The 27,075-nt window shown below is 45.3% G+C and overlaps 1 protein-coding gene across 1 annotated transcript in view; it reads left to right on the top strand.

The window, feature by feature from the left end:
* LOC142663093 (uncharacterized) overlaps positions 1-27,075 on the top strand; it is an 81,950-nt gene that overhangs the window by 22,872 nt on the left and 32,003 nt on the right. Inside the window, exons 3-7 of the mRNA XM_075841396.1 lie at positions 217-375; positions 5,534-5,639; positions 6,629-6,720; positions 15,919-16,030; positions 21,275-22,267. Of these exons, the coding sequence (XP_075697511.1) occupies positions 217-375; positions 5,534-5,639; positions 6,629-6,720; positions 15,919-16,030; positions 21,275-22,267 (1,462 nt within the window). The remainder of the gene's footprint in view (positions 1-216; positions 376-5,533; positions 5,640-6,628; positions 6,721-15,918; positions 16,031-21,274; positions 22,268-27,075) is intronic.

Genomic DNA, 27,075 nt, shown 5'->3' with positions numbered 1-27,075 from the left:
GTTACCAGCAGCGATCAGAGGTTTCCCTGATCTCCGCCATTAGGGCGTAGTACAGCCGTGCGATCAACATAACGAGTATGCGCATCGTGATGCGGCATCATCTTGCGGCTCATGAGCGTGCTCGTCACGCGTTGGCAGCGAGTTTAGAGCGCCGAGAGTTGACCGGACAGGTGAACACTTTGGGTAATGAATATTGTTCTATTTCTTCATACACAGGATTACACGGTAGTGAAGAAGACGTCTGGTGTGTCCGGAGGATGGAGCAGGACCCCGAGCCCCATCACGGAGCCTCCACCTCACTCACTGATACATGAGAGAAACAATGAGCGGATCCTGGACCTCACCCACAAGATCATCGAGCTGCTGACGGGAGAGGTGAGCGCTGCCGGGAATGCTGGGACATTATATAGTGACATCATAGGATGGTCTGGATGATGACGATCATTGTGTGTGTAGTTTTGGATCCTCCAATGCAGATGTGAACACAGCGTCATTAAAGTGCCTTGTACATGGGGCGATGATTGGCCGAACGATCGTTCGTTCACGATCATTTGTCGTTGATCGCAGGCATAAAAATGATCGTTTGTCGGCAGGACATCCCCCTCGTGTAAACGGGACGAGCTGCCGACATTATTGTAGAGTGTACGAGAGGAGGAGGAACCAGCGATCGATCTTACGAACCCCCTCACGATCATTGCTACATGGAAAAGTGCGCTGATCGGCTTTCTACATGGTTGATCGGCACCAGTTACGGGATGTTTATCCAAACCCTAATGATTACAGGCACGGACGGCCGCGGACTTTCACAGGCTGTGCTCCCATTATAAAGTATGGGAGCACGGTCCGTAAATCAAAAACATAGGACATGTCCGATTTTTTTTTTTTGCGGGTCATTTCTACGACCCGTAAATATACGGGAAGGTGTCCATGGGCCGTAGAAGTGAATGGATAAGTATTTTTACGGATCTGTAATTGTGGATAAAAATGATGGTCGTGTGCGTTGGGCCCCAGTCATAACCGCTGCCACCGGAGAGATATCGGAAGCGTTTAATCGTGCCGCTAAAGTTCTGGAAATGGAAATGTGTACCGCCATATTGGAAACACCCTACAATGGAGAGATAAAGACTGCAGCGTGAGCGAGTTCATAGAGGAAGTGGAGGGGGGTCCCCCATTTAGGACGCCCATCTATTGGGGCATGTTCACACACGGCAGATTTGTTGCAGAAATTTCTTGAACTGTTCCATTCATCTAAACGATTCTGCAGAAAGTCCCGCTCACGCTGCAAAAACAGCCCCAAGCAGATGAATTTTGTCCACAAAGCCGATGCGTGTGAATAACCTTTTATCTGGAGAACATCTGATAGAAGGAAAGTGCGTTACGTTGACCGTTGTTTGGTAAAATTGGCGTTTTATATTATTTCCTCTTCAGAACGTTGGAATGGGAGCGCAGATTTTAATTGGCCGTTCACATGATTTGGGGACAAAAGGGGAGATTTAATTGGGCGTTAGTTTGCTGGAATAAGATGCATCACATTTATTAAGGGGCAAAGACCTCTAACACCTCTTGCACACAAACGAGTTCGGACCGTGAAAAACGGTTCGAGTGTCGGCCAGATTTCCCGGCCACGGTACAGGTGAACCGGCATCATAGACCGCAGTTGTGCTGGAATGCAGGGACTTCATCATAAATGTCTATGATGCCAGGAGTACCTTTCACCTGTACCGTGGTCGGGCCGGGATATCTGGCCGACACTCAGACCGTTTATCACGACCCGATCTCGGTCATGTGCAAGGGCACTTAATAAATATGTTGCGTCTTTGCGCTGCCTCTTCCATCTCCCCATCACATAAAATTAAAAAATCTGTACTTACCTCACCGCTCCTCTTCTGTTTTCCCCACCGGGGGTCCTCCGGCTCTCTTTACGCAGTGGCTCATTCACCGTACTGACCCTGGGCAGTATCACTACCTATGCTACCACACAGCACTGAGTACTGGGTAATATAGGCGCTGGCTGACGGGTGTCAGTGCCTTGAGGGAACTGGAGTGGAGCGATGAGGTAAGGCGAGTATGAATATATATATTTTTTTAATGTGTCGGAAGGAGAAGCGCGGTAGTCAGTTGGGGGGTGGGCATAGCATTGGCCTCTACCTTGCTATGCCCACACACAGACATTTCTGACGTAAATGATAATTTGTTGTTTCGGTGGAAGCCCCGCCCCTATGGGCTAAGCCCCCCCCTATGCCTTGCCGCTTTCGAAAAGTGGACAGAAAAATAAAATTTTGCCGCCAAACTGTGAAAACTGGTGTAAACCACTTGGTATATTCTGTCATTGTCATCCACTTTTATGAACTTTGAACATAATATGGACACAATAATAATAAACCAATATTGATTGTAGAATACAAGATGTTTGACACTCATATCTGCCAGGTCTTCACCCTTCTCGTATCTGCCAGGTCTTCACCCTTCTCGTATCTGCCAGGTCTTCTCTCTTCTCGTATCTGCCAGGTCTTCACCCTTCTCGTATCTGCCAGTTCACCCTTCTCGTATCTGCCAGGTCTTCACCCTTCTCGTATCTGCCAGGTCTTCACCCTTCTCGTATCTGCCGGGTCTTCACCCTTCTCGTATCTGCCAGGTCTTCTCTCTTCTCGTATCTGCCAGGTCTTCACCCTTCTCGTATCTGCCAGGTCTTCACCCTTCTCGTAACTGCCAGGTCTTCACCCTTCTCGTAACTGCCAGGTCTTCACCCTTCTCGTATCTGCCAGGTCTTCACCCTTCCTTCTCGTAAATGCCAGGTCTTCACGCTTCCTTCTCGTATCTGCCAGGTCTTCACCCTTCCTTCTTGTATCTGCCAGGTCTTCACCCTTCCTTCTCGTATCTGCCATGTCTTCGCCCTTCTCGTATCTGCCAGGTCTTCGCCCTTCTCGTATCTGCCAGGTCTTCGCCCTTCTCGTATCTGCCAGGTCTTCGCCCTTCTCGTATCTGCCAGGTCTTCGCCCTTCCTTCTCGTATCCTCCAGGTCTTCGCCCTTCCTTCTCGTATCTGCCAGGTCTTCGCCCTTCCTTCTCGTATCTGCCAGGTCTTCGCCCTTCCTTCTCGTATCTGCCAGGTCTTCGCCCTTCCTTCTCGTATCTGCCAGGTCTTCGCCCTTCCTTCTCGTATCTGCCAGGTCTTCGCCCTTCCTTCTCGTATCTGCCAGGTCTTCGCCCTTCCTTCTCGTATCTGCCAGGTCTTCGCACTTCCTTCTCGTATCTGCCAGGTCCTTGCCCTTCCTTCTCGTATCTGCCAGGTCCTTGCCCTTCCTTCTCGTATCTGCCAGGTCCTTGCCCTTCCTTCTCGTATCTGCCAGGGCCTCGCCCTTCCTTCTCGTATCTGCCAGGTCCTCGCCCTTCCTTCTCGTATCTGCCAGGTCTTCGCCCTTCCTTCCCGTATCTGCCAGGTCTTCGCCCTTCCTTCCCGTATCTGCCAGGTCTTCGCCCTTCCTTCCCGTATCTGCCAGGTCTTTGCCCTTCCTTCTCGTATCTGCCAGGTCTTTGCCCTTCCTTCTCGTATCTGCCAGGTCTTTGCCCTTCCTTCTCGTATCTGCCAGGTCTTTGCCCTTCCTTCTCGTATCTGCCAGGTCTTCGCCCTTCCTTCTCGTATCTGCCAGGTCTTCGCCCTTCCTTCTCGTATCTGCCAGGTCTTCGCCCTTCCTTCTCGTATCTGCCATGTCTTCGCCCTTCCTTCTCGTATCTGCCAGGTCTTCGCCCTTCCTTCTCGTATCTGCCAGGTCTTCGCCCTTCCTTCTCGTATCTGCCAGGTCTTCGCCCTTCCTTCTCGTATCTGCCAGGTCTTCGCCCTTCCTTCTCGTATCTGCCAGGTCTTCGCCCTTCCTTCTCGTATCTGCCAGGTCTTCGCCCTTCCTTCTCGTATCTGCCAGGTCTTCGCCCTTCCTTCTCGTATCTGCCAGGTCTTCGCCCTTCCTTCTCGTATCTGCCAGGTCTTCGCCCTTCCTTCTCGTATCTGCCAGGTCTTCGCCCTTCCTTCTCGTATCTGCCAGGTCTTCGCCCTTCCTTCTCGTATCTGCCAGGTCTTCGCCCTTCCTTCTCGTATCTGCCAGGTCTTCGCCCTTCCTTCTCGTATCTGCCAGGTCTTCGCCCTTCCTTCTCGTATCTGCCAGGTCTTCGCCCTTCCTTCTCGTATCTGCCAGGTCTTCGCCCTTCCTTCTCGTATCTGCCAGGTCTTCGCCCTTCCTTCTCGTATCTGCCAGGTCTTCGCCCTTCCTTCTCGTATCTGCCAGGTCTTAGCCCTTCCGTCTCGTATCTTCCAGGTCTTCGCCCTTCCTTCTCCTTGGCTTCGTCCACTAGACCATTCTTCGCCCACTGACTATATAAGATAACTTAACTTATTTTCATACCCACCGATCCCAAGAACGGGCTTACCTGGCCTTCCCCATATGCATTGAATGGTACTGCGCATGCTCGACCACGCTATCTTCGGCAGCCCCATAGAAATTAATGGAGCTGTAGCCCAGCATGCGCTGTACTGTTCAATTCGTATTGGGGCTGTCATGTAAGCCCGTTCTTGGGATCGGTGAGGGTCCCAGCGGTTGGACCCCCCCACCGATCAGATATTTATCACCCATCCTGTAGATAGGTAATAAATAATGATCATGGGGAAAACCCCTTTAAAAATAAAATACTTTTGCCTCCACTTTTTTTTCTGGCATTTTACACTGATGACCTATCCTTCGTATACTATGTATGTTCTGTTGGGGTCCGACCCCCGGGACCCCAAACAATTCGCAGAATCAATGGGCAATGGCAGTTGATGAAGTTGAATAGCGACCGCGAAATCTAAGCCGTTAGGTTGGCGGGCTTATTTCTATCGCGTGGAGCCGGTGGTTGTCATGGCAGCCTGGGGGCCTAATAAAGGCCTCATGTTTGCCATCTTTGCGCTCCTGCTAAGCCCTGCCAGAGGCAATTATATATATATATATATGGTGCCAGTTTATTGTAGTTTTTGATCCCTCTTTCAACCACTAAGATGCCGCGGTCGCAGTTGACCGTGGCCTCTAGGAAAATTAAACCGCCAGGATCGGAGTTAGCGCCGATCCAGGATGTACGCCTCAGGGTGTCATCTGTACGTTAGAGCGGACACCCGCAGAAACTGATAATGCAATCTAGCGCTCGTCAAATTCCCTACAGATTGTAAAAGTGCTTATGATACGTACCTTCATGCAACTTGTGATTTTCTTCAAGAATTATATGCAAATTCCAGTCTGTGACTACAACTCTCACCCAAACAAACCTTTAACCTACAACAGTACACGCATGAATAGACACATAAAACTGCAGGCAGACTGTCACCCTATAGATTATACATGGAGTTAAAGTTGCATGAGGGTAACAACAACAGTGTTTATTTGAAGAAAAAAAACGCACAATAAGTTTTCCATCGATTTGATTGGCTGCGCTGAATGCGCCGCGTCAGACCATCACTTTTGGTTGTATTTCCACTTTCTACAACTTTATTTGTTCACGTATCATATTAGAGTGAAGATTTGATCAATGTAAAAGTGGAGGCCGTACCGGGAGAAGAGACGTATGTGATGGCTGATCGGTGCAAAGAGGAGGAGACTCCTGTAGATATCGGCCCGGGTGAGTAATAAGTACAAGGATCACATATCCGCCATGTTCAATCTCTACAATAGGCTTTTATTCCACACCTCCTCCAATGGGGGAGTCAGAAATCATCAACCCTAGCGTTCTCCATAATGTGTCATCTCCACCAATGGCTAGGTAAAATGTAGAAATACAGGCAAATTCCATAGGAAACCTGCTGCAGTCCACATGATAACTTAGAAATGGGAGATACATCAATACAACTATTATTAGAACTGTGGAAGGATGTAGTTCTCAAGACTCACAGGCCCCAACATAGGGCTGGGTACGAGGGATGCATGGACAAAAGTATTGGGACACGGCTCTTACTCATTGTATTCCGGTGTTTCTTTCAGCCCATTCCCCCAGGCGTGTAACGTCCGGCACTCGCCCTGCAGTCACTTTACAGATATTTGTGACAGTATGTGTCGTCGTGAAGAGATCACTCTTAATTCTTCAGCACACAAGACATTTTGGACAATTGTAGCTTCCAACTTTGTGAGAACAGTTTGGGGTTCGGCCTTTTTTGTTCCTTATGACTGCGCCCCAGTGCACAAGCTCCATAAATACGTGGCTGGTTGGTTGGCGTTTGGGGTGGAAGAACTCGACTGGCCGCACTGGGTCCTGACCTCAACCCCATCTAACACCTTTGAGATGAACTAGAACGCAGATTAGGGGCCCGGCCCCCTCCCCCAACATCAGTGTCTGACCTCACAAATGATCTTCTGGATGAATAAGCAAAAATTCCCACAGACCCCAAAATCTTGAAGAAGTCCCCCAGAAGAGTGGAAGTAACGGGAGGACCAACTCCATATTAATATCTATTGATTTATAATGGGACGTCCTAAAAGCTCCTGTATGTAATGTGTAGGTGTCCCAATAGTTTTGTCCATATAGTGTGTGTGTGTGTGTGTGTGTGTGTGTATACATACATATATATATATAACAGTGTATCCAGTCAGTATGTTTGTGTTTGTCTCTTACAGTTGGATCCGGAGACAGAAATTCTCCAGAGTTTTGCCCCCGGCCTTTGTATTCTCAGGATTGCGGAGATCACAGTTTCTCACGAGATCACGAGGTAGATGGAGCCGCCGTCTTATGAAGTGATGATTTGTACATGAGCTGTGTAAATAGATGTATGTCGGCCAAACCCACCAATTTCGGCCGACCATCGTAAGGCGGTGTCTTGATTTGTTTCGGGGAAGAGAGGGGTCGGATATGTTGATTTTCAAAATGCTCGATCCTTTTGTTCCGTTAGTCTGGCAGCATCTTTTTCCCTGAGAACACATGCACGCCGAGCGAGCATGTGTATCGGGGGGAATCAGCCGACCGCTATCTAAAATGTATGGCTGGCCTAACCGTGGTGATCAGAGAAAACTAATCTCCGCCATTTAACCTTGTTTGTACAAGGGCAGCGACAGAGGGGATCATTTTTGATCGAGTCACAGGGAAACCTGTGATGTGATCGGGCACCATACCATATATGGGCGGACTGCTCAGGGACCCTACGACTTTCTGGCCATATTGCCTGTTGTTAGGGCATATTTAGGTTTCTTTAAAAACAGCCTGTGTTTTATTAGTACACATCCTAACAAAATAAAGATCAGAATTTATAACGCTTAAAAATAAAAAAAATCACGAAAAAACACATTTTTCCCAAAATAAAAATTAATTTCAATTAAACTTTACTGTATAAGAAATGCTGTAATCTCTTTTGTTTGAAAAAAGGGGTTGATCTCCGAAATGTGTCCTTGTGAAATTCTGTAAGTAAAAAAATCTTAACCCCTTCACCTTAATACGTTGCGAAATGGTTAGTTATTACAAGCTGTCGCACTATTACAACGCTGGGATGGTGCGGGCCCAGGAGCTGAGCTGGTGCTATTACTTGCGGGTGCCGGCAGTAATATACCGGCACCCCACTTTAACGGCCGGGCTTGGACATAACTCAGGTCAAGGCCGATTAACCCCTTCGATGCTGAGGTCAAGGCTATGGTTAGACTAAGGGGTTGGTGACATCATTTGTAGCCTCCATTTTCTTTTGCGTTTCTATAAATACAGATGGACCGTATTTACGGACAGTAAAAAACACTACGGTCGTGTGCATGAGGCCTTACATAGAATTATTGCAATTATGAGCAATCGGAAAGTCCCTAAGAAGAGAAAGTTTTGAAAAATAAGCCTGAAATTCGCCTTTTTTCCCTGTACAAAACTCTTTATATTTTGGAAAAAAAAGCGTAAAAATAAAAAATATATATATATGTATTTGGTATCTTGGCATTCACAGTGGCCCGTACTATTGGATGAATGTTTATCCCACACAATGAGAGACGTAAGAAAAATACTAAAAGTCCATGCCAAAAGTTTTTTTTGTGTTTTTTTTAGATCATCCCGACTCTCACAAAAACGGAATAAAAAGTGACCCAAAAATAGTTTGCAAACCCAAGTGGCTGTAATAAAAACTGCAACCCGTCATGCAAGCACCCGGCGCTCCTAGAGCTCCTTTGACGGAAAACTAAAAATGAGGTGTTTTTGAATGCGGCGACAGAATTTATTAATTTAAAAGAAAAAAAAAAGTGTTTGTATTGAGGTAAAGTAGAAAAACATAAAAAAAATACACATTCTCCATCGCTGTAATTGTAGTGACCCACAGAATAAAGTTATCATGTCAAATACAGCGCACGATGAACTCCATAAATACAAAATACCAAAAAACAATGGTGAAATCGCACCTTTTTTCCCTTCCACCCCCATAAAAAAGTTAATATACTTTATGCAATACATTATATGTACCCCAAAGTGTGCCCATTAAAAAAATACATCCCCCTCCATCAAAGTGCGCCCCCCCCCCATAGATTTGTTAAGTGGGGACAGTGGCATTTTTTTTCCAGGACTGATTTTGGCCACTCGCGGGGTAAAAAAGCGACACGTCCTTTCTTGCTGCGGTTTCCACCTTTTGACTTTCCATTGTAATGAATGGGAGACAGAAAATACCCGCGGGGTGTGTTTCTGAGCATTTTTCACAGCGTTTTTTGCCTGCGGTCCGTGCATTATCTTCAATGGCCGCAGGTGTAAAACGCAGCAAAAAAGAAAAAAGCGCAGGTAGTTCAAAATCTGCCCACAAAAATACTCTGTGTGAACAGGGCCTAAGAATAAAAAAAAGTTTTGGCCCCTCCTACAGGCTTATTCATTCTGTAGAGGGCAGACACCCGTCCCGGTTCAGCTGTTTGCATTTTTTTGTGAGTTTTTTTTATTTTTTTTCTTCTAACTGGGAAATGGGCAACACTGTCCTGCTGTGTTCCCTCTTTTCTGGCAGGCACTTGGTGTTGACCTGCGCCGTTTCCCCCCGCCAAAATGAAGACAAGAAGTTTCTATCCTTTTGGTAGTTAAGCTGACTGGACTTCAAGCGAGGAAAGTATAGGACCCCTCTCAATCCCCAAACACCGATGCAACGAGCGGGCAAGTCGCGTTTTCGATACACTGCTGAGGTGCTGTGTACTGCTTTTTAATCTGGTACCTGTGCAGGTTCGACGTGGGACTCCGTTCAGAGGCATCATTCATGCCTAACCTGCGTCCCCATCTCGCGGGGGGTCGTGGTTCCTGGCTTCTGGTCCCCTCCACTGCTGGCATCCAATCGCGGCACAGAAGGGGCGGATCTCTTACTCCGTATGAGTCGGGGACACGGCACGTAGGACCTTTTGCTGGGCACTGTTGCTGTTAGCGCTAGGATCACTGAAAATACTGTGGCACCCCCTTTTTGTTCTCAGGCCCCTTTGGAATCTGAACCAGTGTAATTTAATCAGGAAGCCAAGTACCTAGCACAACCGAGGTAAACTCCGGGAGTTATAAGCCTTGGACTCCTAGTCACTGGTTTCCCAAGTTTTAACAGTGGGGCACGGTGACCCCTATACTGCCATGTCAGATACCATAGGAGAATTCAGTTCGGGTAAGACCGGTAAACTCGGCCTGAAGGTGCACCCCCACCTTGTTTGGGTGGGGGGGGGGGCAGGCTTCTGCGCTTGAAAAATGCCTAAGTCAAGATCTGTCACTTCCGCATGGAATCTCTCCACTCTGTTATCGTCTCCATTGGTCAGAAGGATTTTCTCTATTCAGTGGACATAAAGGATGCATACTTGCACATCTCCATTTGCCTGCCCCATCGGCGCTTCTTGCGTTTTGCTATTCTTCCTCACCACTACCAGTTTGTCGCACTCTCGTTCAAGCTGCCGAATCCCCAAGATCCTAACGGTGACAATGGAGCGTCTTCACTCCAGGGGAGTTTCAGTAATCCCCTACCAGGACGACCTCTTGATCAAGTCTCCTTCCAGGGAAGAAAGCCTGGCCTGTCTACAAATCTATCTGGATACCCTGACCCGATTCGGTTTGATTATGAACCACTGCAAGTCCTGTCTGACTCCATGTCGAAGGATTACCTTCCTGGGAATGTTCTTCGAATTCCACTTGACTCGGGTGTTTTTTCCTCCAAAGAAGTTGTCCACCCTCAACAGGGTGTACGCACTCTGCGGAGAGGAAGCCCCCACCTCTCTCCACTTCTGCATGAAGGTTCTGGACATAAAGTACGTGTACTTCTTTATGTCCAGAGGACCTCCACACACAACCTAGCGCCCCCAAATTTCAATTTATGGTGGCTTGCGCCAAGGGGTAATACCTGGTATTTGTCCCCTTTGGTAAAAACAACCTCTAACATACTTTTCTCATCTCATAAATGTCTTCCAGATTCAAACGAAAAAAAAAGCAAAAGATCATTCGTGATGGTCAACATTTGTCTTCTGTCTACTGAAAATGTGATCGGCCAGTTTGGAAAATTGTTATCGTGGTCAGCCAAAACTACTTGTATGACAAGATTCTGCGATCATTTGCCTTTGTATGCAAGCCCAGGGAGTCCGCTTTTATAAAACGAACTCCCTGATTGGCCGGTTTTGTCTTGTATTTAGCTGGTGTGATTATTCGTACGAACGCTACCACGGACGATTGATCGGCCACCTATCAGACAATCGCAATCCTAGGTGTATGGCCAATGTTAAAGCGTTACTGTCACGATTTGTGGGTATGTGGACCCACTAGGCGGCACCGCCATTGCAGAGTAGCAGCTGGCCAGACAGCAGAGTACCAAGTCTATACAAAGTCCATGCACACGGGTACCTGTAGTAGTCCAGACAGTAACAACGGCTTAGGCACAGATGGCACTTTGACGGCAGGTGATGCAAAACGTGGAAGGAGGTACCAGGCGTGGCAGATGACACCAGACGAGGTGTACGACAGCAGGCGTAACAGTCGGCACAATACGACTCCAACACTAGAGAAGGCGCAGGAACAAATACACGGATACAGGAGGCAGGTCACGGGAACACTGGGAACAGGATACGACTAAGGGACCATTTGCAAGACTAACATAAGAATACAAACAACACTCAGACTAGGAGTGAAAGAGCAGGCCCCTTAATATAGTTGAGTGATCTGGGGATAATTAGTTAATTTTTAAATGTGCGCTCGCTGGCCCTTTAAGGCCAGGAACGAGCTCGCGTGCGCACCCTAGTGTTCACAGCAGGACAGGACGGCCGCATGTCCTGGCGTCTCCAGGGAGGGAGACATCGCCGGGATGAGAGGGGTCTGCGGTCGCCTGCAGGTAAGGAGAGATGGCGGTCCGCGGCTGTTACAGTATCCCCCCCCCCCCCCCCCCAGAGCGAGATAGGAATCTCTTAATGAGGGTAGGGGCATTAAGATTTTCTTCTGGCTCCCAGGAACTCTCCTCAGGACCAAACTCTCCAATTCACTAAATAAAATGTCCTTCCTCCAACCCTCCTGCAGTCCAGGATCTCCTTTACTTCGAATACATTGGAAGACCCGCTGGGAGCAACTGCAGGGCTAGGAGACTTACTGTAGCGGTTCAGCACCACAGGTTTCCGGAGGGACACAAGAAAGGAGTTGGGGATTTTGAGGGTAGGAGGCAGCCGAAGCTTATAGGAGACAGGGTTTATCTGTTGCAGGATCTCAAAAGAACCTGGGAGCAAATTTGTACGAAGGAACCTTCAGGCGAATATTCCTTGAGGACAGCCGGATTCTGGTAACTGGAAGAAACTGAGGCGACTCTTCTTGTATCCACTTTTCGCTTCAAGCGATCGAATGCCAGCAGAATAGAGGACCGGGTCTGCTGCCAGATTTGTAGGAAGTCCCCAAATGCAGAATCAGCGGTGGGTACCGGAGTTGTAGCCGGAACAGGAAGAGGGATTCGTGGATGCTGACCGTAGACTATGTAGAATGGTCTGAAAGTAGTGGACTCGCTTGTGTGGTTGTTTATATGAGAACTCGGCTCATGGAACAGTCTGTACCCAGTCATCATGCTGCATGGAAATGAGGTGACGAAGATAATTCTCCATGATCTGGTTAATCCTCTCGACTTGAATATTAATGGTGACTGGAGGTGATAGGCTGAGGAAAAGTCCAATCTCACATCCAGGAGTTTACAGAGGGCTCTAATTTTGAGGTGAACTGAACCCCTTGATCAGACACAATATGCAGAGGTAAGCCATGCAAGTAGAATATGTGCTGAATGAAAAGATTTGTTAGTCAAGGAGCAGAAGGTAGGCCGGTCAGTAGGATACTATGGGCCATCTTCGAAAACTGGTCCACCACCACCCAGACAGTTTTGCATCCGGCTGAGGGAGGAAGGTCTGTGACAAAGTCCATCGCAATGTGCTGCCAGGGGGCATGGTGTACAGGCAGAGGTTGGAGCAACCTTATTAGAAGCACACACAGTGCAGGAAGAGACAAAGTCCACAGTATCTTTGGGCAGCGTGGGCCACCAGAAATGATGAGCTATCAGGTCTCGAGTCTTACAAACACCTGCGTGCCCAGCCAGTTTGGAGCTGTGTCCCCAGCGAGGGATTCTTCTTCTGTCTACCAACCGATCAAAAGCCCTCCCCGGAGGGGTGTCTCTAACTTGCAAAGGATTGGCAGTGGCAATGCAGGACGTGTCTATGATACATTGAGGGGTCTCCACAGTGTCCTCTGTTTCAAACGACCTGGACAAGGCATCGGCCCTCACATTTTTGTAAGCGGGACGGTAGTGGAGCACAAATCGGAAACGGGTGAAGAACAGCGACATCTGGTTTGACTGGGGTTTAGCCATTGAGCCAACTGGAGATAGGTAAGGTTCTTGTGGTTGGTGTATATCAGGATGATTTGGGGATAATTCGTTAATTTTTACATGTGCGTGCGCTGGCCCTTTAAGGCCGGGAACTAACTCGCACGTGCCCACCGTAGTGGTCACAGCAGGACAGGACGGCCGCATGTGCTGGCGACTCTGGGGAGGGAGACGTCGGCAGGATGAGAGGGGTCTGCGGTCGCCAGCTTGTAAGGAGAGACGGCGGTCAGTGGCCGATACAGTTACAAAGTCCACCAATTATCCCAAGCTACGTTCTTCTCATATGAACCGCCAATCAATCACATTTTGGCACTTCAGCTTTACAGCTTATTACAGAATGATGTAATGAATACATCTCTCCTCCTACTACTGTAGTTCTTAGAATACATCTGGATTTAGCTAATTTCTCAATTTCTTATTGTCCTCTATCATCCTCCACAAAAGCCGTAGAGCACTAATTGTCCTCTATCATCCTCCTCAAAAGCCGTAGAGCACTGAAGAGGCGTTTGCCGTCCCTAACTCATTTATTACTTGATGAACCCTCTGTTGACTTACTTTGGGTAGTGCTCAGGCCCTGCCCTGTGGAAGTGACCTCACCTGGGCTCCTGCCAATAACTATGTGCCCCGGTTACTGCTGGTGTTTTGGCATGGACATGGCAGGATACAGGAAAAACACTTTTTCCACCTTTCGAATTCATTTCTTTTCGAATGAATTTATCAGTCTGATGGTGGAAGAAACTAATGCGGAGTGGTATATCGCCTTCAACCCAAGTTTTATATATAATATGCCATTCCCCGTAATTCGACCCAGGTATACACACCGATCCTACATCTATGAGGTGGAGATTTTCAAAATCGAGCACATGGACTGCCCCAGCCCTGCTTCTGAAAATTGTATGGGGCTCCGCTTCTCCGGCATGGAGTTCAGTGAGGCGACCCTTCCGCGTGTACTGCTGACGTTTGGGCATGCGGAGTCGGCCCTTGACGATGTTACAAGAAGTGAAAAGCATACTGCGCATGCATTGGGCAGAATGCGAGGAGCACGTGCGTGACACTTATGAAGAGGTGTGACATCTGCATGGTGTGGCAACGTTAATCATGAGCCATGGAAAGCAGATGGGCAGGCTTAAAAGCCGAGAACAGGAGCACTTGCGGGTAATCGGTCCGCCCGAGTGGCACTTCCAACCTAATTTGCATAGAGGGCAGCTCTAAGCAGCATCATGATTGCAGGGGATGCAGTGCACTTGCAACCAAGTTAGTTTCTTTTGAGGCCAGATTGTTCTCCGCAGTAGATTAATAGCGGATACACAGGGTCTTATTGCCTGGTAGTGTCAGGACCCAGGCGGCACCCGGAGCTCAAGAGGAGCCTGGGAGCAAAGAAAGTACGTTTTACCGACCGCTATCTATTGGGTAAATGTAATAGATGCAGTGTTGGACTGGGGTACCTTTCGACCCACCCTTCATCTATCCATCGTTTGAAGCTATAGCCACATGTGGCAGACGTTTTTGCGACTGTCCTATTCATCTACCGTCAAAACAACCCCATTCAGTTGAATGGAACTGATTTTCTGCCATGAAAATGTTGGCAGGAAATCTACCGCGTGTGAATGTCTTTAGTTCACCACAATGCTTCCTAAAGTGATGCCTGCCTTCCTAAAAAAACAAAACAAAGGGGGTATGTAGGGTTAAGATCAAACACAAATAAATGCAGTGTCACAGTTAAAGCCCTCATAACAAAGCCCCCATGAAAGTGCCAGCCACAGTGCCCGCAAAACACAATGCGTGCCTTAGTGCCATCATAATGATACCAGCCACATTGCCGCCATAAGAGGACCAAACACAGTCTCCCCATAACAGTACCAGATACAATGCCTCCATAATGGTACCAGCCTGTGGGCCTTTGACCGTGCCGGACACAGGGCACCAAAACTTGAGGCAGTCACACGATCAGTGCTAACCATGGCATCCTATAATTTTTTCCCACATATCTTATTCCCATATTCCTGCTAGCTGCAGTCACCGTGCCCCCTTTAAAGTGCCAATGCCAACCACACACTTTCTTCTCCCCTAAGGTGGGTGTCCAGTCCAGGCATAAAGGTGGGGGTGACTGGTCAATGTGTTTCTGGCTCAGTAGCGGCAGCAGGGATAAGTGCCACTCCCTGATGCCGCTATTGAGTGGCCAATGTCAGAGGGAAAGTGTCAGGGATCAGTCTGTCCCTCTGACCGCTGGTCTAGGGTGGATAATCACCGCCCTTCCCCAATTCTGCCTGTTTCAAGGACCCTACAAACCTGAAATGGTGTCTGAAAATCATCCCAGTGTAGGCCCCACAATACAAAAAAGTGCTCCTTCATTGCATTGCGTTCAGACTCCAGACGACTTCCACGTATGGGGTGATTCTAAACACAGCAAAAACAGCCTAACAGATTTTCGGTTGCGTTCCTCTGTAGGAAAAAAGAAATAAATACATGTCAAACGTCACCACTGCTTTGTATTAGTTCTTGAAAAACACATATGATGTCAACATACCTACTACTCCCATATTTTTGAATTCTTGAGAGGTGTCGTTTTTAAAATGGGGGTCATTTCTAGATTTATTTTAAATTTTGTTTCATATTTTGACATTTTTAACCTTTATTTTAAAAAAAAAACAACAAACCCAAAGCTTTCCACCAAAGTAAACTACAGTCTGTCTCATAGAGGCGATCCTGAGCAGGACCTGATGGGGCAAACCCCTTTAGGGGTTTAAAAATAACTTTATTTTTGGATTTAGTTATCACATAGGCAGGAGATGCAGAGGGTTGAAAAGTCTATGTTTTACCTAAGGCATCTAACTTTTTTTGTTATGTTTATCGATTTCTAAGTGTTTTTGTTCCTTTATTGGGTTGTCCAGTTTTTGCGTATTTCTAGGATTCGCCATCTCCTGCTGATCACTGGGGTCCTACCACAGGTAGTCACTGGGCAGCGAAAAATGTAATCTAGCTATCAGTGGAGGACCTAGCAGTCTGACCCCATGATCAGAAAGTGACGGCATATCCGAGCGATATTAAGCCCTTTAAAAAAGTTGCTTCTCCGGCTCTTTAAATTTTGCACTATTTGTTCAAATATGAAATTAGGGTGAAGATCTGATTGACATTAAAGTCGATGTCTTAACAAGTGAAGAAGAGACATATATGAGGGGTGATCATCCGTTTAAGGAGGAGGATATTCCTGCAGATGTCAGCTCAGGTGAGTGATAACTACTAAATACTAAAAATATGGCATATTCTCCATGTTGTGTAGCACCGCGGCCCCTTTATTGTGCTGATTGGTGGAGGTCCCGGAGATTGGATCCTCACCGATCCATTGATGGCCTATCTTGAAGATAGGCCATCAGTGTTGAAGCCCCGAAGAACCTCTTTTGGGCCAAATTTCAGATACAGTTGAAACCGGGACATCGGTGAGTGGCTCGCGAGCTCCCAGAGGTCTTCACACAACCCCCCCCAGGGAGTTGCGACCCCCAGTTTGTAAAATGTTATAACTACATAATCCCCAATGTTATTTTTATTGCAAAAATGTGTTGCTGCGTTCCTGTGGTTTTGGCGTTCCTGTTTGTGTGAAGGTCGCTGTGTTATATTTTTATACACGGTATGTTGCGCGCTCTCAAAATAATGCGGATTTTTGTAGCATAGTAGCCGTTTGCCATGTGCAGTATATATATATATTTAACACATTTGTGAATGACGGCTAATTATTACTTTACCTCTGTATCAGCTTTTTTGCGAGCGCGAGCTCTCGTTGATGTACACCTATGTGGTATATAGGAACTTTGCCCACGTGAATGGATTATTTTTACACAATTTTGTGTGTGAACCTCTTGTAGGGAATTTTAGGTCTGGATGTATGTTGTAATGCATAAAAAAAATCACAAAATTGCCTGAAGGTGGACATGGGTTGGGCTGCTCCCACAAAATTGCATGACGGTGCCTCTGTGTATAAAGTGCTGAGGGGCACTTTGATGTGTTTGGTGGCTACTTTAAAAATATATAGATATAAGCGTTCAATATGTCATTTTTATTTTATTGTTTTTTCAAAAAGTGTTATAATTATCCTGGTTACTACCCAAAATGCCCCAAAAAAATGCAGCAAAACAGGCCGCGTCTTAATGGGGTTAAAGGGACAGTTTACAAGGTTTCATGTTGGTGATGTGACATTTACCCTGTGACTCCTCATACTCTCGCCTTGACCTAGCGGTCCGAGCTTTCAGTGACCTTCTTTGGTCTGCGCTTTTGTAGATCTCCTGTTCTGACCTGGCTTTTTCTGATGACACTTCTGCTAAAGATCACTCTGAGACCGCTTCACAATTCTGTACCCTATCCTAGTTTAGTTAGCTTTTGCTATAAGAATTTACGCTTGGGACCATGACCAGGGGAATACCATACAGTGGGGGTTGGCAAACACTTTTTTTTACAGGGGGGGGGGCTGTATGCTGAAGAGAGAGCTGCTACTTAACGTCAATTTAGGGGGCTGCAGACAGGGGAGAGCCGCCAGGTTCCCTTAACCCAGACGCTTGCAATCTTTCAAACATTGGCGTTACTATTTTTGAAATTGCTTTCCTCCAAAGTTGGTCTGCCATGGAGATCCTCGAGAGATTTCACTTTTTCAACCTCAGTCACCCCAAGAAAGGGAAGGCCGAGTGAGACACATGTGGACTGTTCCAAGAACTCTGATGTATCCGTGGGGAGGCCGCACTTTGCAAACCAGAAGACTATGCTAGGCAAGAAGCCGGGTCACCTGACTGCATCCTACTGCTGTGAGAGGAGCCTGGATTGGACAGGGGCTGGTAAAAATGAATGACGCCTTGGGCTTCAGTCCTAGGTAGTTTGGCGTAAGGAGCTTATCCAGTTCCTGTCTATACTGAAGGGGTCAGTGTCCTGTAGCGCTACTAAACAGTAGGTCCGTAGTAATATATACTTTCATTTCCTACACAGTTCACATTAGGGTACTCTTAAAGAGAACCTTTCACCTGCCCATACATGTGCAGCTGAGTGCACATGTATGGGCCGTTATTTAGTTATCGGTGCCGTTATATTAGGCTCCCCATATTTAAATAACCCCCTGAATTGTCAATGGGGCATGTAATGGCAAAGGGGCGTGTAACATCGCTGTGACACTGTCCAATCAGCTACGGACATTGTTACAGCAAGAGCTGGAGAGAGGAGAGCACGCGCAGCTTGGAGCTTTGCGCGCGCGCACTCTCACTCTTCAGCTCTCGGCAGACAAGGACAAGACTGTGCGATCTCCTGCTAGGGATCGCACAGTCTTGTCCTTGTCTGAAGAGTAAGAGCGTGCGCACGCGTGCATACGCTCTCCTCTCTCCAGCTCTTGCTGTGGCACTGTCTGTAGCTGATTGGACAGTGTCACAGCCATGTTACACGCCCTCTTGCCATTACATTGACAGTTCAAGGGGTTATTTAAATATCGGGCACCAAATATAACAGCACCGATATCTAAATAATGGAGGAGGGTAGGAAAAAAATGTAAAGTGCCCCAGGGTTTGTGCAGCCCTCCCCATTACATGCTGCACTCAGCCGCCCCTGTATGGGGAGGTGAAAGGTTCTCTTTAAAGTTCTCCTCCCTTATCAGAAGTAGAAAGACGTAGAAGTTGGAGAACTGTTCTTAACGGAAAGCAAACGTCTTCTTCCGATTGTCAGCTCTTGCGGGCAGTGTCCTCTCTCGTTTGTATTGTTTGCTATTAGATTTATTTATAATTGCCTCGATTTTTGCCGCCATATAAATAAAGATTATTATTATTCTCTCCTGTGCACCGATCCGCACCCCACATTTTCATACTTAAATGAAAACGAAGGGTCCGGTTACACGGCCCGATGGGGGCCGATTGACGAGACAGCTCATTGATCGGAGCTCATTTGCTCCTTTCGCAAGGCGCTATGTATCGTTCTCGGCAGCACATCTCGGAGACGTGGTGCCGACACTATAGAAATGTATGGGGACGAACGATTGCACTAACGAGTTCTCGCCCGCATACATTTCTATTGTGTCGGCACCACGTCTCTGAGACGCGCTGTCGACAACGATAATATTTTCGGCTGCATAAACTATACAATCAGCGTTTGCTCGTCGACCAGTTTATGAACGTTCGTTTGCCCGTGTAAAAGGGCCTTAATGCTATAAACTAAGTATCTAACGGATGTAATCAGATTTAATTCACTTTGATTAGATTTAATTAATGATTTAACTGATACTAATTAACCGCATCTCTGTAATATTTTTTTATTTAAAATTGAAACCACGACCCCTCTCTTTCCTCTGCAAAAAATGCTGTGAGGGGAGTTTGAAGGACATAAGATAGCAGTCAGATGAATACTCTCATGTCTACAGCCGTCTCCCCCGAATTCCCCGTAAATATGCATGCTTGGATCAGCCAGGCACGCATTGTTATTTTACTGGAAAGAGGGAGACGAGAAAGAATCGGGCATATTGAAATCCCACATCCCCTATCCTTGTTTAAAGGGAATGTGTTGCCAGAAAAAACATGTTTGTTTTTTTTTAATTAAACATTTAGTGTGTAGGTGATTAAACATTGTTCGAATTTTTTTTATTTTTTTCACGAGTCAGGAAATATTATAAATTAGATTCTAATTTATAATATTTCCCATTGCTGGTCACTAGATGGAGCTATTCCCAAAATTGCAGCATTGCAAAATTGGGTAAAAAGCCCTCGCTCTAGTGAGCTCTCAGCATCCCCCCCTCCTTTATCCTGGCTAGTGCCGGGATAAACGAGGGGTTTGAACGGTCTAACCTCCTACACTGTGTGTCGCCATTTTTTGAGCTAACACACAGTGTAGAAGGTTAACATACAATAGTAAACGTACACAAACACGAACATACATTGAAATCTCTTACCTGCTCCTGCCGCCGCGGCTCCCTCCGGCCCGTCCGCTCCGTCTGCTGCCGCTGGTCCAAGTGCACAAGTCCGGAAGCCGCGACCGGAAGTAGTAATCTTACTGTCCGGCCGCGACTTCCGGTCTACAGGAAAATGGCGCCGGACGGCGCCAATTTCAAATTGGACTGTGTGGGAGCGGCGCATGCGCAGTTCCCACACAGACGGCATACACAGAAGTGGATGGGACGGGAGCCGTTCGCAGTCCCTATGGGACTGTGGCTGCCGTATTCCATGTCTGTATGTGTCGTTAATCGACACATACAGAAATGGAACAAAAAATGGCAGCCCCCATAGGGAAGAAAAAGTGTAAAAATAAGAAAAAGTAAAACACAAACACACAAATAAATATAAACGTTTTTAATAAAGCACTAACATCTTTAACATATGAAAAATAAATTTGTGATGACACTGTTCCTTTAAAGGGGTTTTCCAGCTTCTGACAACGGATGACCTATCCACCGGATAGGTCATCAGTACATGATCTGTGGGGCTCTGACACCCGGACCCAGCACTGAATTGCTGGTCCGGTGCCTCCGGGCATCCATACCGGAAGCAGTTGGCTCAGACAATGGAATGGCGGCCGAGCTACAGTACTGTAGTATTCAAGTGAATGGGAGCAGACCTGCAGTTTGGCAGCATGGCCGCTATGTATGAAGCCAACTGCTTCCGGGCGCCGTACATTGCATTATGTCCCACAACATCCGGTGCCCGCAGTCCACCGGAGCGGCTTATCGGTCCGGTTGTCAGACCCACACCGATGACATACTGATGACCTATCCGGTGGATAGGTCATCAGTTTTTAGAAGGTGGACAACCCCTTTAACCCAGCATCTACCATTGGGGACAGTTAGGAGGTCCCCGTATGTTATAAATTGTCTGCAGATCACAATTGTGCCGTCACGATCAGCTCCACTAAACAAGAAGTACCCACCAGCAACCAGGGAGGCAGTTGCATTGTACAAAGCTACCTTACCTATGTAAATAACTGGGCTCCAATACAGTGATCTTGCTTTGTGATCAAAGAGAACTGAGCATCTAATAACCCCTCCGTACAGGAAGCATCAGAGATCAAAGCCTATCTCTGACACGGAAGGGAGAGTAAATTTGACTAGCCTCTTCTTCCTGGAAGTAAACATAGCAAAGCGCGGGTATGCGCTGTAAGAGACTCACTGTGGATGTATCTTATGGGGGCAATGTGGCTCAGCCAGGGTCAGCACACACACATATAGTGTTATTTTATATGACCATGTTTGTGGTCATTGTACGTTTGTTTTTTTATATAGTCCACCTCCATTGTTTAGCACATTCAATGTTTTTAGTAATGTTAATAATTTTGCTACATCGGATAATTAATACAACAGGAAAGTTTTTCCTATCTGGATGAGGAAATAGTCCTTTTATTTTGATTCCCAAGAACCAATGTCTCGTTTGTGAAGCTTTCAGTAGTAATGTTAAAAAATATTTACTGTTTTTTTGAAAAAATAAAATTAAAAATAATAACATTTTAAAAGTATTTCTTTCTCCAGCAGATCGCTGTGCCAGGAGCCCAGAAGGACAAATTATTTTATTTACAGATTATAAAGCAGAAGATCCTGATATCACACAAGATCATTATGGAGATCACATTGCCCTCCAAATATCCCCGGTCCACAGCAGAAAGCCATGGGAAATCGTCCCATGTTCTGAATGTGGGAAAGATTTTTCAAAGAACTTTAATTTTTCTCTGGACAACAGAACATATAGTGATGGGCGGTCGTATTCGCGTTCACGGTGTGGGAAATGTTTAATCCAAAAATCTGATTTTGTTAAACATCAAATAGATCACACAGGGGAGAAGCTATTTTCATGTTCAGAATGTGGGAAATATTTTTCACGTAAACATCATCTTGAGACCCATCATAGAATTCACACAGGGGAGAAGCCATATTCTTGTTTACAATGTGGAAAATGTTTTTCACGCAAACATCACCTGGAGACACATCTGAGAATTCACACAGGGGAGAAGCCATTTTCATGTTCAGAATGCGGTAGATGTTTTGCGCAGAAATCCGTTCTTCATGAACATGAGAAAATTCACACCGGAGAGAGACCATTTTCTTGTTCAGAATGTGGGAAAAGATTTGCCCAGAAGTCTGTTCTTGTTGAGCATCGGAGAACTCACACCGGGGAGAAACCGTTTTCATGCCTGGAATGTGGGAAACGGTTTACTCGGAAAGCGACGCTTGTTGAACATCACAGAATACATATACTGGGGAAGCCATTTTCATGTTTGGAGTGTGGGAAAAAATTTGGCCACAAATCAATTCTTGTCAACCATCAGAAAACTCACACAAGAGAGAAGCCATTTTCATGCTCCGAATGTGGGAACCATTTTTCACGGAAATCGGTCCTTGTCGAGCATCAGAGAATTCACACAGGGGAGAAGCCATATTCATGTTTGGAATGTGGGTCAGGTTTTACCCATAAATCATCTTATAATAAACACCAGAAAATCCACAAAGGGGAGAAGCTGTTCTCATGTTCATAGTGTCGGGAATGCTTTACCATACAGGCAGTTAATATTATACATGACAGATTTTATACGAGAGCGTTCGAATGTATCACCTATATTGTTTTGTGAAACATATATTCTTTTTTTTTAATTCTATTTTCTGTTCATAAATATAGGATCTGCCATCTTAACGGAGATCAACATCGACTAGAAAGAAAAAGCGTCATATTATATGTGAATTTTGTGTGGACTGCACTTTTGAGCTGACCACCACCCTAGGTTCTGTCACGGAAACCAGTTGTTTTTTCTGCATGACATTATCGGAGCAGTGCCGACGTGTATTTTTTCTGTGATAAAACTTCCCTGAGCTGCTGCTAACCCTTTACCGGCGAGCGACTGATATGTCCGTCACAATCGGGTGCTAGTTCCTGCATTGTGACAGATATATCCATCACTTGGATCTCGTGGGTACTGCCACTGTACCCACGAAATCGGCGGCAGGAGTGTGGCTGTTATAAACAGCCGGGCTTTTGAGTGTTCCCCCACCACTATTGACCGCAGCATCTAAAGTATCTGACAAATAGAGGGGGCTTCTGATAAGTTACCATGGCAGCCTGTTTTAGGTCTGTCATCCGTATCTGACTATTAGGCCATGTAACACTGACCGGCAATACTATGTACTAGCGATCAAAGGATCATTGCTTCAAGTCCTCCAGAGGGACAAGAAAAGTAACATTTTGTTAAATTAAAAAGTACCAACCTAAGAAAATAAATAAAGGGGATTTCTGCTGCCCTATCTGACGGCAGCCTATAATAGCGGGATAGATACTGAGCTCTGTCATATAGGTTTATATGATTTGAAGCAGGATTTCTGAAAAACAGGAAATCCTGACAGGACTCCTAGCAGAGACAGTGACAGAGTGATACAGGGACAGTTATCCCTATATCAGTGTGGACAGAGAAGCCTGTCAATCAGATTGTGTGGGCGGGGTAAACAGGACCCTTACTGTCTTTTCTAGAAATCCTTTCCTGGTTTTCTCTGCTTTTTAATAAGACAAAATGTACCAAATCACATTAGCCTATATATCACAGAGCTCCGCATCTGTCCCTCGATCATATGCTTTTCTCAGATAGGGCAGCTTTAATAACCTGACAGCTTCACTTTAAACCATTTTTTCATGAAAAAACAATATTGGCCGCTAAGGCTAAGCCCGCTCCATACTCAGTGTGTGCCAACACGTCACTGCAATGGCCGGGATTGGAGAAAACTCTAATCCCGGCCATTTAACCACTTAAAAGCTTCGTACACTAGCAACCGCGGCTTCTAAGCCGTTAGAAATAGTCGGGCCCCTCTGTCTACCCATCGCCCACACCTCCATCTATTGCTGTGCTATTATGCTACGCCTCTGGCAAGGGTTAATAATAGATCACAGACGGCAGACCTGGGGGCCTTCAATAGGCCTCCAGCTGCCACGGCAACTGATCGGCACCCCGCGAGCCTCATTCCCTCTGTCCAACCACTCAAATGCCACTGTCACAATTTCCCGCAGCATCTGATGAGTTAAATGGTAGTTATTTTCGATCCTGGCCTTAAAAGGCGGGTGTCAACGGTTTGAAGCAGCTGCGGCATATAGTGCGCGCTCAGCTCCTGGGCTTGCACCAGTTTGCGATAGTGTACATCCAACGTAATAGTAGGTTGGATGTTGGCAATAGATTAATCATATTTTATGGATTTTTGGTTATTTTTTTACATTTTCTGTTATCTATATTAAAAAAAATACTAAAATCTTGCAGTTTTCACACTGACCACTGAACCTCACAATAGACTGACACCTCCTGTTTTGTAGATATCACTTCTCAGCAGTCATTTCATTATCATCACAGGCAGAATTATACTGACGATTAACACAGGATCCAGCATTCATTATAGACTGACCCTTCCTGTTCTGTAGAGATCACTTCTCAGCAGTTATCTCATTATCATCACTGGCAGGATTACACTGACAGGTAACACCTATATATAGATAACACTGGATCCACAATTCACGATAGGTGATGTACATAGTTCCCCTCCTATCCCTTCTTGGAGGTCACAGAGCATGCCTAGAAAACTCTCCAATCTCTAAATGCTGTTAACAGCAGCCCAGGCAACATGGCTGCCCCCATAATTATGTACAGAAAATAGAATTTAAAAAGCAACAATAAAGAAATAAAACCCAATTATAAAATTGTTTCACTATCTGGTTTTAATTACTAAAAATAAATATATATATATATATATATATATATGTGATACATTCCCTTTAAGACCCAAATAGGCCTGGTCGTTAAGGGGTTAACAGCATTTCGAGAGATGCTTTACAACAGCCATATGGACGAAAAGGAAACAATATTCTGAAGCTGACCCATTGACTTCTGTGGTAGTTTTCTATGCATGGTCTGTGACCTGGGCAGAGGTCACCGTGCAGGGAGGGATAGGAGGGAAGTTGTGTCCATTTCATTGTAATCCTGCATAAAATGACTGGTGAGAATTGATCTCTTCGGAACAGGAAGGATCAGTCTGTTATTAATGGTGGACCCTGTGTTCTCTATATATAGGTGTTACGTGTCCGTGTAATCCTGCCTGTGATCATAATGAGATGACTACTGAAAAGTGATCTCTACGGAACAGGAAGGGTCAGTCTACTATGAGGCTCAGTTGCCAGAGTTAAAACTGCAAGAGTTTAAGATTATCTTTTTAGTATAGAGAATGTCCAAAAAATAACCAAAAATTAGTTCATATGTTTAACAAAGAACTTGAATAGGTCATTTTCCGATGAGACCTTCTCTTTACAGAGCATTTGTTGGTTAAATACAATTTTTTGTATCCTTTTGTCTAATTTTAGAATTCTAAAATAAAGATCTTTTTGCACTGTGTGATGGGTATTATCTTCTTCTAGCTTACATTGTGATTCACGTGGATTTCATCTGCTTTTAGAATACACAATCTAAAGGCTTTTTCTACGCGCTTACAACAGAATAGTCTGTCAGATTGGACATTTACTGCTGACTACCAGTGAAAATCTAAAAGCTCCACTTCATTTGGCCAATGTCCCGGCTTCAGCAAATTAATGTGTTTTTTTTGGATAATTAAAAGTTCTATAATTTTCCAATATACTTTCTGTATTCATTCCTCACGGTTTTCAATATCTCTGCTTGTTGTTATTCAGTAGGAACATTCATGGTTTACTTCCAGTGGATAAAATTCTGTCCATGGTCATGTGATGGACACACAGGTGCGTGGTTCGTTACAGTATGTGTATCAGAGTTGTCTTCTAACAATACCAGCACTTGTTTTTCCATCACATGACCAGGGACAGAATTGTATCCACTGGAAGTAAACAATCAATTTTCCTGCTGAATAACAAGCAGAGATTTTGAAAACCGTGACTAATTCATACAGAAAGTATATTTGAAAATATAGAACTTTTAACTATAAAAAAAATTACTTTCAATTTGCTAAAACTGGACAATCCCTTTAAGGACCCGGACATTTTTCTTTTCTCCCTCCCCGCTTTTCAAGAGCCATAACTTTTTCATGTTTCTGTCAATCGAGTGGTGTGAAGGATTATTTTTGACTGGGACGAGCTGTAGTTTCAATTGGTCCCATCTAATGTACCATATAATATACTGGGAAACAGGGAAAAAAATATTTTTGATATGGAATTTGGAAAAAACGTATTTCTCCATTGTTCCAGTGGGTTTCCTTTTTATGGCTTTCACCGTGTGGTAAAATAGACAACTTAACTTTTTTCTGTGGGTCAATACGATTACGACGATGCCAAATTTATAGAGTTTTTTTTTTTTTTTTTAAAAAGTAAAAAAAAATTGTTTTATGTCAGAACATTATGAGAACCCTAACTTTTATTTTTTATTTTTCCATCAATGAAGCCGAGTGATGGCATTTTTTGTATTTATTTTTTTGCGGGGCGAGCTGTAGTTTTTATTGGTTTCATTTTTGGGTATGTTTTTTTTTTTATGCCTTTTTTATTACTTTTTTTCAGGGCTAAGGTGACAAAAACAGTAATTCTGGTGTTTTTTATACGGCGTAATAGTTCAGATGGATGTGGCGATACCAATTTTTTTTTACTGTTTAATATTATTTTAAAAAATATGGTACATGACTAAAATCTTTAACTATCTTATTAACATTTTTTAACTCCTCCCAGTGGACTTCAACCATTGATCGTTAGATCGCTCGTATAATACATTGCGATACTTGTTACTGTTACTTGCATATTGTTACTGTTACCAGCTTCTATTAAGGAACAGAAAGACGGCGTACCTGGGGGTATTCAGTAGGCCTCCAGGCTGTCATGACAACCATTGGCGCCCACTGTCAGAGTGGGATGCCCCTTTTTTCTATCAGGTGAAATGCCGCTATTGACCGCAGCAACTAAGTAGTTAAACAGGATTAGTGTTATGTCCGATCCTGGCCGTGTGTCAGCAGTAATATGCAGATGACACCCACAGCATGTGAAGCGGGCTCAGTCAGTGTCGTCATTGTACATCTAGGGCTTAACCTACATAAATTACTTGGGACTTCATGTGGGCGTTTCAAGTATATTGGACTCCAATTTGCGAATTTGTGATTTTTTTTAAAATGCATTAAAAGGGGTGTAGAGGATTAGAAAACTATGGCCACACCTGGATACAGTTTGTGTGTGTTTTTGCAGCTTAGCCCCAAACCCTTCAATGGAGCTGCAATACCAGACATAACCCATGGACAGGTGGGGCGCTGATTTTGAAAGAAGAAAGCAGCCATGTTTTTTTAAAAATCCTGTGCAGTTTCTTTAT

The sequence above is a fragment of the Rhinoderma darwinii genome, chromosome 11 (assembly GCF_050947455.1).
Source record: "Rhinoderma darwinii isolate aRhiDar2 chromosome 11, aRhiDar2.hap1, whole genome shotgun sequence".
Classification (NCBI taxonomy): domain Eukaryota; kingdom Metazoa; phylum Chordata; class Amphibia; order Anura; family Rhinodermatidae; genus Rhinoderma; species Rhinoderma darwinii.
This window is presented reverse-complemented; position numbering and strand designations above follow the sequence as displayed.